General features: G+C 45.0%; 1 protein-coding gene across 3 annotated transcripts in view; it reads left to right on the forward strand.

Annotated features, from left to right (window-relative positions):
* The window catches only part of NELL1 (neural EGFL like 1), a 438,513-nt gene that overhangs the window by 82,165 nt on the left and 342,204 nt on the right, over window positions 1–14,144 (forward strand). For all 3 annotated transcript variants that reach the window (XM_034769800.1, XM_034769799.1, XM_034769797.1), the window contains exons 6-7: window positions 1,255–1,327; window positions 2,233–2,315. In XM_034769800.1, coding sequence (XP_034625691.1) covers window positions 1,255–1,327; window positions 2,233–2,315 — 156 coding nt within the window. The remainder of the gene's footprint in view (window positions 1–1,254; window positions 1,328–2,232; window positions 2,316–14,144) is intronic.

The following is a 14,144-nucleotide window of genomic DNA, read 5'->3' on the forward strand; positions in this document are numbered from 1 at the left end:
AGCAGAAAGCAGTGCTTGCTGATTACTTTCTGCTGTTTCAGAAAATGAACACATAAATGTTAAATGTTACTGCATTTGCAAGGCTTCAAGTACTATCTGAGGCCTATATTTTATTTATAGATTAACCTCAGTATTCTGAGCAAGCCACTATGTCTTCTGTCTGCTTTTCAGAATCCATTCTATCACAATTTAACTGAAAATAAAACCAGAATACACCCAAATCAATATTTTCATTCTAAGACAGCAAACCTGACAAAAATTTTCTTCTTAAATTAGAGAGGTTCTTCCAGATCAGATAGGAGGCAGAGCCATAACTCTCTTTGATTTACAGTGAGATACTTGGACTTCTCCAGGAAAATTCCCAGTTCTTTTCAAGTTCATTAAGGGAAAAGAGATCATCTAAGATGCTGAATGCCCTCAACTCCCATTGAAGCTAGTGGATATTGTGGGACATAAGTGCCTTGTAGAGTCAGGCCCTGAGAAAGAGCTTCAGGATTTGGCTCTAAGGAGCAAACCCCAATCCCCAGCACTCACTGTGTGTGTTTTGTCTGGGTTCTGGGGAGATACACACGAAAGGGGCTAAGATTTCTCTCTACAAAGATGTGAAATGACAACAGGCTGCATTGTGTGGAAGGTGCTTAAGCTTAGAATGTTCCATGCATATGGAGAAATGACATGGGATTCAACAGTGGTGGATCATTCAACCCTTTCACTTCCCCAGCCTGCCACTGCCCAACTTCCAAAACCCCATGTGTGCTGTTGTTGTGAAGGGACTTCCTACAGGGCTGAGTTATATATGACCCCTAAATCCTGTCCCCTCTCCATCCTGTATGCACAGGGGGCCTTCCTTACCTTAGGAACAAGATTGACTCCTAACTGAGCAGCAGAGAGAAATCATTATGAAATGTCCTTTTAAATATGGTTTGATCTCCTAGGCTAATTTGGCTAAATGAATCAAGAAGAACATTTCTAGATGGCGTGAGATTTTTGCTTATGTTTTATCAAATCCAATGCCATAAACTTTTTTCTTGGAGAAAGGAAAGCTTTTGTAATGATTCATATCTTGTTCAGCTTTACCTGAATTGTTCAGTTAGCGTGGTGCTCTTTTTAAAACCAAAACAAAAAACAAACAAACAAAAATAATAAGCCGATCCGTTATTCATGGCCTCTTGGCAGAAAACTTGAGAATAATCTTGGAAGTTTTAACTGTCTGACTACAATCTATATTTACCAGCAATCTTTTCTTTTACAAAGGGTATCATTCAAGATGTGAAAGTCATCTTTATGCCCAATGGATATATAACACAGTGTCCTAATCTGAATCGCAGTAAGTAGCAATTTATTTACTTTGACAGTTGTAGATTTAAATATTATTTCAATATTTTGAAAGATGATGATGCTTAGCTTTGTCCTGTATCATCTTTGTACACTTTCAACATGGTCAGTTCAGGGAAGTAGAAACTCTATTTAAGAAATTGCATTTATGTTAAGATAAGTTATGCTGTTGGGGATCAGGCATGCCCCATCTCCTCCCGGGGCAGGGCACGAGTCTTGATAGGCCCACAATTGTGCCTGCGCACACCCAGCTGGGGCTGTGCGGTCTAGTGGTCAGAGTCACTAACTGCCCCCTGGCTCGGGGCTGTGCGGCCTAGTAGCCTGGAGTCAGTCTCTGTCAGGTTGGGCCACTACCCCAGGATTGGCGGCCAGGATAGGGGGACCTGGGCCCTCCCTCTCCACCAGGTCCCAACCTAGGGCCCTGTTGGTGGCAGGGTTGCCTGCCACCAGCTTGGCGGGGATCCGGCCAAAACACGCTGGGTTAGCCTCCAGTTGTCCAATCAACTCCTCGGGTTAGCAAAGACTCCCTGGGTTACTTCCTACCCACTTCTCCACATCTTGTGGCTTCCTAGTTCCCCCGGTTCCTTCTCCCTCAGTAGCGTCCATAGCCTGGGGGTTGAGGGTTGCTGTCAGCTAGCTGGCCGCCGCATCATGAAGTGCCCGCGGCCCTTTACAGGAGCCTGTGGCACACCACCTTCCCCTACGGCGGTCAGCCCAGACTGAGCCAGGCTGCTCCCTCTTATACTGGTGTTGCACTTCGAGCATGCACAGTGAGGGGTTAACCCCCACAGTCCCAGTGCAGGGCACGCATGCCCCATCACACATGAATTAAAGATGTTTTAACAGTAGATCAGTTTTCATTGATTTATGGTTCTTTTCCCCACTTCCTTTATTGAGCATGCCCAACCTGCAGTGATTTCTTAAGTCTGGTGCAAGGAATCATGGATTTACAAGAGCTCTTGGCAAAAATGACTGCAAAAGTAAGTACCTGAACTCCATTATCAGTTCCTCATCCTGTCCCTCATTTCCCTCAAGTTGAGAGCACTATAAAAGCATTTACACCTTTGCATCTGCATTAAACTATCCTGGTAGAGTTTTATTCGGACTTTCAGTAGAGCTACCTGTAGTGGATTTTCCAATAAAGCCTCATTCAACTTCTATAGGTTTCAGAGTAGCAGTGGTGTTAGTCTGTATCCGCAAAAAGAACAGGAGTACTTGTGGCACCTTAGAGACTAACAGATTTATTAGAGCATAAGCTTTCATGGGCTACAACATCCGAAGAAGTGGGCTGTAGCCCACGAAAGCTTATGCTCTAATAAATGTGTTAGTCTCTAAGGTGCCACAAGTACTCCTGTTCAATTTTTATAGTATTTTAGAGGACATTTACAAATGCCTATTAATTTAAAAGGCATTGTGGAATAACAAACGTGCTTACTACTAAAGGGTCTGATTTTTAAAGGAACCATAGCATGTGTCCCTTTACGTGCCAACAGATAAGTGCAGGTACAGAAAAAGGGTAAACTCCCCAATGATCTTACTGCTGAGGTTTCCCCAAACTATCAGGATGTGCGCATTTGCCCCAAGTGGAACAGGCAGTGGCACAACACACAAAATGTGAGAGATCTTTGAAATCTTCAGGAGGCTAGGAGGGGTCTTCATACAGAGGCTTTGTCTCTCCTTGCCAGTTCTGGAGACCCCAGTGGATCACCCAAATCCAGGCAATTCCATTGAAGTCACTGCATTTGCTCTCTTCAACGCACCCTTTTAAGGGAGATGTCTATAGTATGAAGATATTAACAGAGGAATTAACACGTTTCAAGGCTACACTAATTCTCTTCTTCCTTGTGGTGGTGGTGAGGATGAATGGGAAGATATGCTTCTCCCTTAGCTCTGCTACAGCCCACAACCAGCTCTCATTTTAGCCATAGGACCTCCAACTGAGGGTGCTTGTAGAGTCTGGGGGCTAGGAAAGGAATGGGGTGATCTATTTTAAGGGATGTGGACCTAAGGACCTCTTGATGCCCAGTGGCAGAGGACACAGATTATAAGGATCATGAAAAGGTGTCATGTAAGGCCTCTATTGAAAGAATGTCATCACAATGATTGTGAAATGTATGAGCAGATAATGTGTAAGTTATGTATGCTATCTTTTAAAGGCATGTCGTGCAAAGGTAGCTTGCATTTAGACAGACTTTTCCAGATAGGAAGTGGGAGACACTTTTATCTCCCTGGTTGACTGTTGTGCATTGTTTCTTACAATGGAAGTCTATTTGCATATTGAGTCAAATGCTGATGAACAGATAGTGACTGCTGCAGGGAAAAACAAAAACAGCCAGGGTTATACTTTTAGGGGTATAACGGAGTACGGTGATGCACCGGGCATCCTTCAGTCTTGGAAGACAAGCTGCCAGCAGGCTTGATCTTATGAAAGGAGGTTCTCAGCCATCCTGGTTGAAAATGCTGGGAAAAGGACTTGGGGTAAGCTATCCTTTAGGAAATGGGAATGTCTTGTGAGTTAAGTTTAGGCTCTAAAAAGCATGTTATGATTTTGTTTTATATGTAATCATTTGCTTCCAGTATTCTCTCGTACTTTCATTTGAATCTCTGTTATTTGACAATAAACTTATTCTTGTTTTCACTATAAATATATCTAAGGGCTAGTCTACACTACCGCGCTACATTGGTGAAGCTGCACCGATGAAGACACACTATCCTGATGGGAGAGCATTTTCCCGTCAGCATAATTACTACACCTCAGTGAGAAGTGGAAGCTGTGTCAATGGAAGAGTGTCTCCCTCTGACATAGTGGACTAGTGTGGACAGCGTTTAGGTCGATGTACTTGCGTCGCTCAGGGGTTGGCTTTTTCACACTGAGTTTTATGTGGCTTTTTACATCAACTTAAGCGGTAGTGTAGACAAGCCCTAAGTGCAGTGAGTTAAGCAGAGTGGCAATCCTGATTTGCATCTGGTAAATTGGTGTGTACTGTTCCTTTGGGAATATTCCATGTGGTTAACATTAGCAAAACCATCTGGCCTATGATTAATTCTATCATCTAAACAAGAATTAGTTATCTCACCTGGCATGCTGCTTATATGCTAATTACTTTTTGATCAATGTGTAACCACAGAATCACCTGTAGGTGCATTTAATTACTAGCATAGTTACTGAACATGATTTTCCAAAAGAATAATCTACATACTAACCCTGTGTATATAAAGATGGTAAACTCGTGATATTTTTTTCCTTGTGAATCGTACCTCCTCAGCTGCCCTTAGGACTCTTTCTTTCCTAAAAAGAAAGGTTTTAATTTTAAGCACGTTTGTATTATACTGACACTCTGTTCACCCAGCCAGTGTATTTTGGACAGGCTCACTCAGGCCTTGTCTACACTACGAGAGTAGTTCGAATTTACTTGCATCGAATTTTTGGAATCGATATTGCAAAGTCGAACGTCTGTGTCCACACTAAGGACAGTAATTCGACTTTGTGAGTCCACACTAACGGTGAAAGCGTCGACATTCGAAGCAGTGCACTGTGGTCAGCTATCCCACAGTTCCCGCAGTCCCCTCTGCCCATTGGAATTCTGGGTGTAGCCGGCAATGCCTTCTGGGTAACAAAATGTGTCGAGGGTGCTTTTGGGTAACTGTCGTCATCCGTCCATCACTCCCGCCCTCCCTCCCTGAAAGCGCCGGCGGGAAATCAGTTCGCGCACTTTTCCAGTCATTGACAGCGCGGATGCCACAGCACTGCGAGCATGGAGCACGCTGCGACCATCGCTGCAGTTGTGGCCGCTCTCAACGCCTCGCAGCTTATCATACACCTTTCCCTGAGGCAGATGCAGAAAAGTCAGGCGAGGAGGCTACGGCACCGCGGTGATGTCCTGAAGTCTGAGAGTAGCACAGACCTCTCAGAAAGCAGGGGACCCAGCGCCGAGGACATCACGATGGCAATGGGTCATGTTGATGCCGTGGAACGGCGATTCTGGGCACGGGAAACAAGCACTGAGTGGTGGGACCGCATAGTGCTGCAGGTCTGGGATGAATCCCAGTGGCTGCGAAACTTTCGCATGCGGAAGGGAACTTTCCTGGAACTTTGTGAGTTGCTGTCCCCTGCCCTGAAGCGCAATGACACCCGGTTGCGAGCTGCACTGAGTGTACAGAAGCGAGTGGCCATAGCCCTCTGGAAGCTTGCAACGCCAGACAGCTACCGGTCAGTCGCGAACCAGTTCGGGGTGGGCAAATCTACCGTGGGGGTTGTTGTGATGCAAGTAGCCAAGGCAATCGTTGATGTACTGCTGCCAAAGGTAGTGACCCTGGGAAACGTGGAGGCGATCATAGATGGCTTCGCAGCGATGGGATTCCCAAACTGCGGTGGGGCCATAGATGGAACTCACATCCCTATTCTGGCACCGGACCACCAAGCCACCCAGTACATTAACCGAAAGGGCTATTTTTCCATGGTGCTGCAAGCACTGGTGGACCACAGGGGACGTTTTACCAACATCTACGTGGGATGGCCGGGCAAGGTTCATGACGCTCGTGTTTTCAGGAACTCTGGTCTGTTTAGACGGCTGCAACAAGGTATTTACTTCCCGGACCACAAAATAACTGTTGGGGATGTGGAGATGCCTATAGTCATCCTCGGGGACCCAGCCTACCCGCTAATGCCCTGGCTCATGAAGCCCTATACTGGCGCCCTGGACACTGAAAAAGAACTCTTCAACTACCGGCTGAGCAAGTGCAGAATGGTGGTGGAGTGTGCTTTTGGCCGTCTCAAGGGGAGATGGAGAAGCTTACTGACTCGCTGTGATCTCAGCGAAACCAATATCCCCATTGTTATAGCAGCTTGCTGTGTGCTCCACAATCTCTGTGAGAGCAAGGGGGAGACCTTTATGGCGGGGTGGGAGGTTGAGGAAATTAGCCTGGCTGCTGATTACTCACAGCCAGACAGCCGGGCGATTAGAAGAGACCAGCGGGAAGCGCTGTGCATCCGGGAGGCTTTGAAAGCAAAGTTCCTGAGTGAGCAGGGTAACCTGTGACTTTCTAATTTTGTGTACAGAGAAGCCTTCACCCCACTTCCAACACACGTTTCAAAATAAAAATAGTTCTACTTTGATAAAGCACACCGTTTTCTTTAATACTGTTTTCGCGGGAATTTTTTAAAACTGGGACGCAGACTGTGGTGCGGAGCGGGTGTAGTGTAGTGACGCGAATGAAGCTTCTAAACTCAAGGATTGACGGGCTCCGCTGCGGTGGGATGGTTGTTTCAACGGAGCCTGTCACCCCTCCTGATCGGGACTGTGTGTATGGGGGGGCTATGTGACTTTGTGGCAGGGGGAGGACGATTACAGATCCCCTGCTGCATGGCTCTGTGATCCTGCATAAGGACTGCCGCTTAAGATCTGTAACTGCCCTCCCCCGCCACAAAGTCACAGAGCAACCCACCCCCCACCACATAACATGAAAACAACCTCCCAGACTAACCAGGGTAACTAGTCACTGCATCACTGCACTGTGTATGTGCCCTGCTGCTGTGCCTGCCCCCGCCTATGTACCCTGCCAAAGGTGACTGTCCTGTCCAATTACCAACCCCCTTTCCCCTCCTCCTCCAAAAGAACATGATTGAAACAGTAGTTAACATGAACGTATTTTTTATTATCAACTACACATGGAACTGGGAGGTGAAACTTGGACGGGGGCTTGTGTCAGGCGGGAAGGAAAGAACTTTTCAAGTTTTGGGGAATGAGAGCCTTCTGCTACTAGAGCTCTCTGCAGGGGTGGAGTGAGAGTTAGCAGGGACTCTGCCGCCTCTCCTTCTTTGCACTTTGGGTGAGGTGGGTATGGGACTTGGTGGCGGGGGAGGGCGGTTAGAGATGGACTGCAGCGGGGCTCTGTCCTCCTGCCTCCGTTCCTGCAGAACATCCACAAGGCGCCGGAGCGTGTCTGTTTGCTCCCTCAGTAGTCCAAGCAGCGTTTGAGTCGCCTGCTGGTCTTCCTGCCGCCACCTCTCCTCCCGATCCATGTTTGCTTGCTGCATTTGGGTCAATTTCTCCCGCCACTGGGTCTGCTGTGCTGCCTGGGCTTGGGAACAGGCCATAAGTTCAGAGAACATGTCCTCCCGTGTCCTCTTCTTCCTATGCCTAATCTTCGCTAGCCTCTGGGAGTGTGATGCCAGGCTAGGTTGTGAGACAGTCGCAGATGTGGCTGTGGGAATGGGAAAAAGGGAGTGAATTCCTCAGAAAGATAAATGTAGTTGTGAACAAAGAACATAGTCTTTCTCTGTGAACAAGACCATGCACAGCACCTATCACATGCGCACTCAGCACAAGGTCGAATTCTCGGCCTTCGCATTCAGTGCCTGGGGTCTTCCACAGCACATTTGAGAAGCGGGGCAGCACAACGGAATTTCTGTTGCAGGCAGACATGGTAAGCCGTAGACTTGTGGCAGTTTAAAACTTTTATATTACCACTGGCCTCATTTCACATTTAAAGCAATGTCAGTACCTGCTGCCAGCAATCCGGCAAGCAGGAACTCTGCCCCTGTCCCACCCCCTCGCGGCTGTCCCCAGGAACGATCCCTTTCGGCAGCCCCTCTCCCGCCTCCACCGCGTGGCTGCAAACCAGCGGTTACAGTTCTGTAAAGGAACGAGCAAGCAGTCCCAACACTAACATTCCCCTACCTAATTCAAAGCAGGTCACCATGGGCGACATCACCCTGATGAGGATCTCTGACAGCGAGAGAGAGAGAATGCTCCGGGAAAGCCTCCAAAGACCAGGGCCGTATGCCGCCCTGCTGTGCAGAGCAATGATTCCCGAGTACTTGCTAGTCTCGTGGCGCGGCAACGTGTCGTACTTCGGAGGACCCAATAAGGCCGCTCTCCCCAGGAACCTCATGCAACGGCTTTCCAATTACCTCCAGGAGAGCTTCGTCGAGATGTCCCGGGAGGATTACTGCTCTATCCCTGCACATATAGACCGCATCTTACTCTAGCTGCAGTAGCAGGGACTAAACAGTAGAGCGGCTTGGGCAGGACAATCACGGAAAACCGGACATTGCTAGATTTTTTTTCAAAACTTGCACTGCCCATGACTGAACCGTTAAGTGCCTAGGGCAAACTAATCATGAACAACCCATTCTTTTAATTGTTAATATTCCTGTTCTGTTAAAAATAAATGTTTAGATGTTTACAACACTTACTGGATGATCCTTCACCAGATTCTGTGTCCGGGGTAACGGCTGGGGAGGGTTGGTAGGGGATCTCTGTAAGGGTGATGAAGAGATCCTGGCTGTCGGGGAAATCAGCGTTGTGAGCGCTGCCGACTGCCTCGTCCTCCTTATCTCCTTCCTCATCTTCCCCGTCCGCTAACATGTGCGAGGAACCGGCCGTGGACAATATCCCATCCTCAGAGTCCACGGTCAGTGGTGGGGTAGTGGTGGCGGCCGCACCGAGGATGGAATGCAGTGCCTCATAGAAACGGGATGTCTGGGGATGGGATCCGGAGCGTCCGTTTGCCTCTTTGGTCTTCTGGTAGCCTTGTCTCAGCTCCTTGATTTTCACGCGGCACTGCGTTACATCCCGGCTGTATCCTCTCTCTGCCATGTCTTTAGAGATCTTCTCATAGATCTTTGCATTCCGTTTCTTGGAGCGCAGCTCAGAAAGCACGGACTCATCGCCCCACACAGCGATGAGATCCAATACTTCCCGATCAGTCCATGCTGGGGCCCTCTTTCTATTCACAGACTGCACGGCCATCACTGCTGGAGAGCTCTGCATCGTTGCCAGTGCTGCTGTGATCGCCACGATGTCCAGACAGGAAATGAGATTCAAACTGGCCAGACAGGAAAAGGAATTCAAATTCAAATTTTCCCGGGGCTTTTCCTGTGTGGCTGGTCAGAGCATCCGAGCTCGTACTGCTGTCCAGAGCGTCAACAGAGTGGTGCACTGTGGGATAGCTCCCGGAGCTATTAGCGTCGATTTCCATCCACACCTAGCCTAATTCGACATGGCCATGTCGAATTTAGCACTACTCCCCTCGTCGGGGAGGAGTACAGAAGTCGAATTAAAGAGACCTCTATGTCGAACTAAATAGCATCGCAGTGTGGACGGGTGCAGGGTTAATTCGATGTAATGGCGCTAACTTCGACATAAACGCCTAGTGTAGACCAGGCCTCAGAGAATAAGAAACATTACCTTTTAGTTCACTTTACTGCTGGAAATGTGAAATAGAGGTAATTTATTTTAAGCCCTGCTAGTGGTATGAGCAGGTCCCAATTATGTATTGTATTGAGTGACTTGCTCTATCTGCTGTTAATTATATTTTTGCTTGCTAATACATTTTTGGGGCCAAATAACATGCTGTTGATACTCTGAAGATTACTTGTTCCCATACAGCAGTGCTGGGATGATCTTTTTTTGCTTGTTCCTTTCCCCGATAAGGTTGTTTTGCTCTCCTTAGTAACGCATTAACTAAGTGTTTCGTTGTATTACTGTTGTCCTGAAAGAACACACGCAGCCGTGCAAGAAGTTTTAATTGTGAGACAAATGCAAATTAAAGAGGGTGGAATTTAAAAACAGACATTTTAATGGTGGATTTTCACACCACAGTCCTAGGGAGCAAATTCAGGCCCTAAGTGATATTTTTGCGGTTTTAGGTATACACGAATGTCGTGTTAAGATATGTCTGGGCCAGAAGTAGGCTTGGAACCAGTGCACAGCTGCCCATGGAGATTACTTTTGCCAGAGCAAGGAGTATGTATTATGAAATACATAACAATGACCCCTAATTCTCTCCCCCATTCTGGGAGTTGCAGAATATGAACTTGGCAGCATGCAAAAATTGTGTCCCATGTTTCCATGTGTGGCTGTGGTATACCAGAAGCTTGAATTTGTCTGTAGATTTGCATTTGCTTACAATTTAATTACAGACTCAAAAAATCCCAGTGAATGGTGTTTGCAATGTTAGTATGTAACCAAGAAAATTGCAAATGACAAGTAAGGCATATAGTAAGTTAAGTATTATTACACTCTTTCCCCCACACTCTTCAAAGATTTGAAGTCAATTTGAAGTAGTCAATGTGTTGCTTTTAAAAATGCATAGAAGTGTAGCTTTTCTGAGTCTGAGGTATTTCTTTTCATGGTGGGGAAGGCGTTTGAACTTTTTGCATTACCACCTACACGCCGCTGTTTCATCTCTTTAATTTTGCAATCTTCAATAGAAAAAGGTAATAGATCAAATTGTTAAAAACGTAATTAAAATATAAATTACCTTGGGACAAGATGGACAGGTTAATTTTCACTATGCCCAATTACTATGCTGGGTACGGAATGTTAGGTGGTGTTGACCCTAAATGGGTTGGATCCTCAGCTAGTGTAAATCAGTATAGCTCTACTGAATCAAGGGTCTTTGAAAATGGAGTGCAGTTCCTTTTTAATAAACCAGCAGGTCACACTAGGAAGTGTCTTTTTCCTTGTAATCAGATGTGTTTCTTTTAGGGGCTGGAGATACTTACTGGAGATTTCCAGCCCCAAACTTCTAATTAACTTTACTTCTTGCCAAATCTTAACAGGGTAACAATCAAAAGGTTCAGTGCTTGGTTTGGTTGGCATAAATACCTAAATGTTTAAGGGCAGAATTTACTGTTGACATAACCCTATTGGCTTGGTTACACCATAGATTTATTTGGTCACAAACATTTATCTGAAATACATGAATATTTTTACTCAAAGTTCTCTGGAGCTCTCATGAGAAGGGAGTTTTCTTTGTAAGATTTCTGGTACTTCCTGCATCCGGATGGCCCACAAGTAATATATCACAAGAATTGTCTTTTTCTTCATCTTCTGGTTTGGAAAAATGAAAAAATGATGGCAGAAATAATTAACCACACCCCCATTGGTTCATTCCTACTCCTAATCCATCCAAGACTGGAGAGCCTGAGATTTTCCAGTGAAGTTTCAAATATTTGACAAATCTTTTTATGCAAAATTGGCAGCATTTGGAATGGCATTTCAGTTTGTAACACATTTAATTTTGAGGATTTCATTGTTTTACTGAGCTTACTGGTGATTTTTCAATTATGTTTGGAAGTTTAAATACAAATGGAACATTTTGATTTGATTCCATATAGCAAATGCCAACTAAATAGTATTCCAGAAAAGATAAACCTGTGTGTGTTGAGATGCATCCATTGACCTATTACTATCAGAAAGTTCACTGTTGCATGTCTTCATATCTATAAAGATAACACTGACATTTTCTGTATAGTTGCAAAGATAAATGCATGCCAAAGGTAATACTGATCATACACATCTCTGATTTACTAATAGATTCATTTTACATCCAGAGTCATTCTTCAGAGTAAGTGGTAGATGGTGTGTTTTATCAGTGAATTTATATAAATTCAGTGCGACAGTGAAAGTCACAGAATATGCAACTTTTAGTTGATTAGTATTAGCATTTGCTTTTCTTCTTTATTGCTGTTACAGGAATCAACACACCCATAAATAAAGCATTAAATGCCTTTTTCAAACCTGGCTTTTCTATAACACCCTTTCTCTTTTTGTGTGCAGTTTATACACAATCATTATAAGAAATAAAAATGATGAATTTTACCTTTTTGTGTTTTTAAAAAACAAAGACTAAAGAAAAGGTACTGGTTAAATAAACTGCTACAAAACATATAGATTAAACACAATTTTAATATAGCGAAATATATTCTATTTTATACATTATAAATATAGAAACCCTTTTCAGGTCACTGCTGAAAACTGGCAGGATTAGCAGTTCAGTAAGAGAGGATGATTTTTGCCTTTAAAGTGTGAAAAGCATTTTTTAAGTCACAAGATCATGCTGGCTTTGGGAGGGCTGAGTGTCAATCCCAGTAATATCCCAGAATCCTGACTTAAGGAAAATCAAAAGCTTTTACTCAAGGCCCTTTACTCTGGAGAATTGAAGAACAGAAAATGAGGAAGTTTCCCTAGTATCTTCTGCTGATGTTTGAGATTTACCTGACAGGAAGTATGAGGATTGATGGGCAGGTTGGAATATTCCCATTAAAATGGATAATGGTGGAAGTCTTGAGAGCCTTTTTGCGAATGTATAAAATGCAGTAGATACCAATATAAAAATACTACAGTATTTATACAGTGATTTCTCTAAGCAGTGCAAAAATGCTATTGTAAGCTGTAGTATTTTGAACCATCCTGTAATATACTGTAGTATGCCATTTATAATAGGATTCATCTCACTTTGGGCCAGATTTTGATACATTGGCTACTGTGGGACTACTCATGCATTAATGTGGTGCTTAATGTGAGTAAAAGCAGCAGAATTTGGCCCTTTGAGAAGTTCCCACCTGCTCTGGGATTTGTGAATTTCTGGGAGAGATGGCTATTTTGGGGTTTGAAGGACGTGTAAGTTTAGTCCTGCCAGGAAGTTTGACGAGTTAGTAAATGGGACGGAGTAATTTGGTTCTTATTATGTATAGAAGAGGATCTTACATGTGGATATTATTCTCTGTGTGGGACCCCATCACAGGGTAGCTGGTCCCTGTGAGTAGACCAGGCCCAGCGGCCCCGTGTTGGAGCAGGTGTGCCTAACTGAGCCAGTTAAAGAGGTCAGGGCTACATGAGGAACTAACTACAAGGGTCTGTCAGAGGACAAGAAGAGGAGTGATTGGGGCAGGCTCTGCCTTGGGAGAGGAACCACATAAGAGTGCAGCCAATTCCTGTGGTGGATCCCTGGAACAAAGGGCTCAGGGAGGTGGTCCTGGGTTTGGTGTTCCAGAAGAGAAACAGAGCTGGCTGAATGAGAACTGGCTGCAAGAAAGGAGCTGGCTGGCACTGGAAAGCTGCAAGTGACCCCTGGGAAGGGAGGTTGTAAAACCCCAGGACAAAGTGTGGGCTGAGGAACTGTTTATTTTAATCTTTTATGTGGACAAATAAACTTATTTAAAGGAGACTGGGCATGACAGCAAGTATTTGTTAAGATGGGGAGAAGCCCTGCTCCAACACATACGGTAGAGAATGTGGGCACTTTGATACAAGGTAGATTGAGGAGGATCTTTGGTGCACAGTGGAGAGAGGGAAAACGGAGGCAGGGGGCGATCGGCCACCATATTACAGATCACTCGAGCATCTTCATTTGCATAGAGTATTCTTTGTTTGGGGAAAGCCTGGGATGACCTGTGTAAACATGGTGACAATAATCTGTGTCATAAAGAATGGGAGTGGATGGGTCATTACAAAACCTAATTTTCCCATACTAATTTCCCCCTACAGTTACTCACACCTTCTTGTCAACTGTTTGAAATGGGCCACTCTCATTACCACTACAAAAGTGATTTTTCCTCCCTTGGTATTCTACTGTTAATTGAATTGTCTCGTTACACTGACCCCCCACTTGGTAAGGCAACTCCCATCTTTTCATGTACACCTCTACCCCGATATAACGCGACCCGATATAACATGAATTCGGATATAACGCGGTAAAGCAGTGCTCTGGGGGTGGAGGGGCGGGGCTGTGCACTCCGGCGGATCAAAGTAAGTTTGATATAACGTGGTTTCACCTATAACGTGATACGATTTTTTGGCTCCCGAGGACAGCGTTATATCGAGGTAGAGGTGTACTATGTATATATACCTGCTAATGTATTTTCCACTCCATACATCTGATGAAGTGGGTTCTAGCCCACGAAAGCTTATGCTCAAATATATTTGTTAGTCTCTAAGTTGCCACAAAAACAACAAGGTGTCTGGTGGCACTGTCATAACTATAAAGGGAAGGGTAACAGCTGTCCTGTGTACAGTACT

Source organism: Trachemys scripta, chromosome 4 (assembly GCF_013100865.1).
Source record: "Trachemys scripta elegans isolate TJP31775 chromosome 4, CAS_Tse_1.0, whole genome shotgun sequence".
Taxonomy (NCBI): Eukaryota; Metazoa; Chordata; order Testudines; family Emydidae; genus Trachemys; species Trachemys scripta.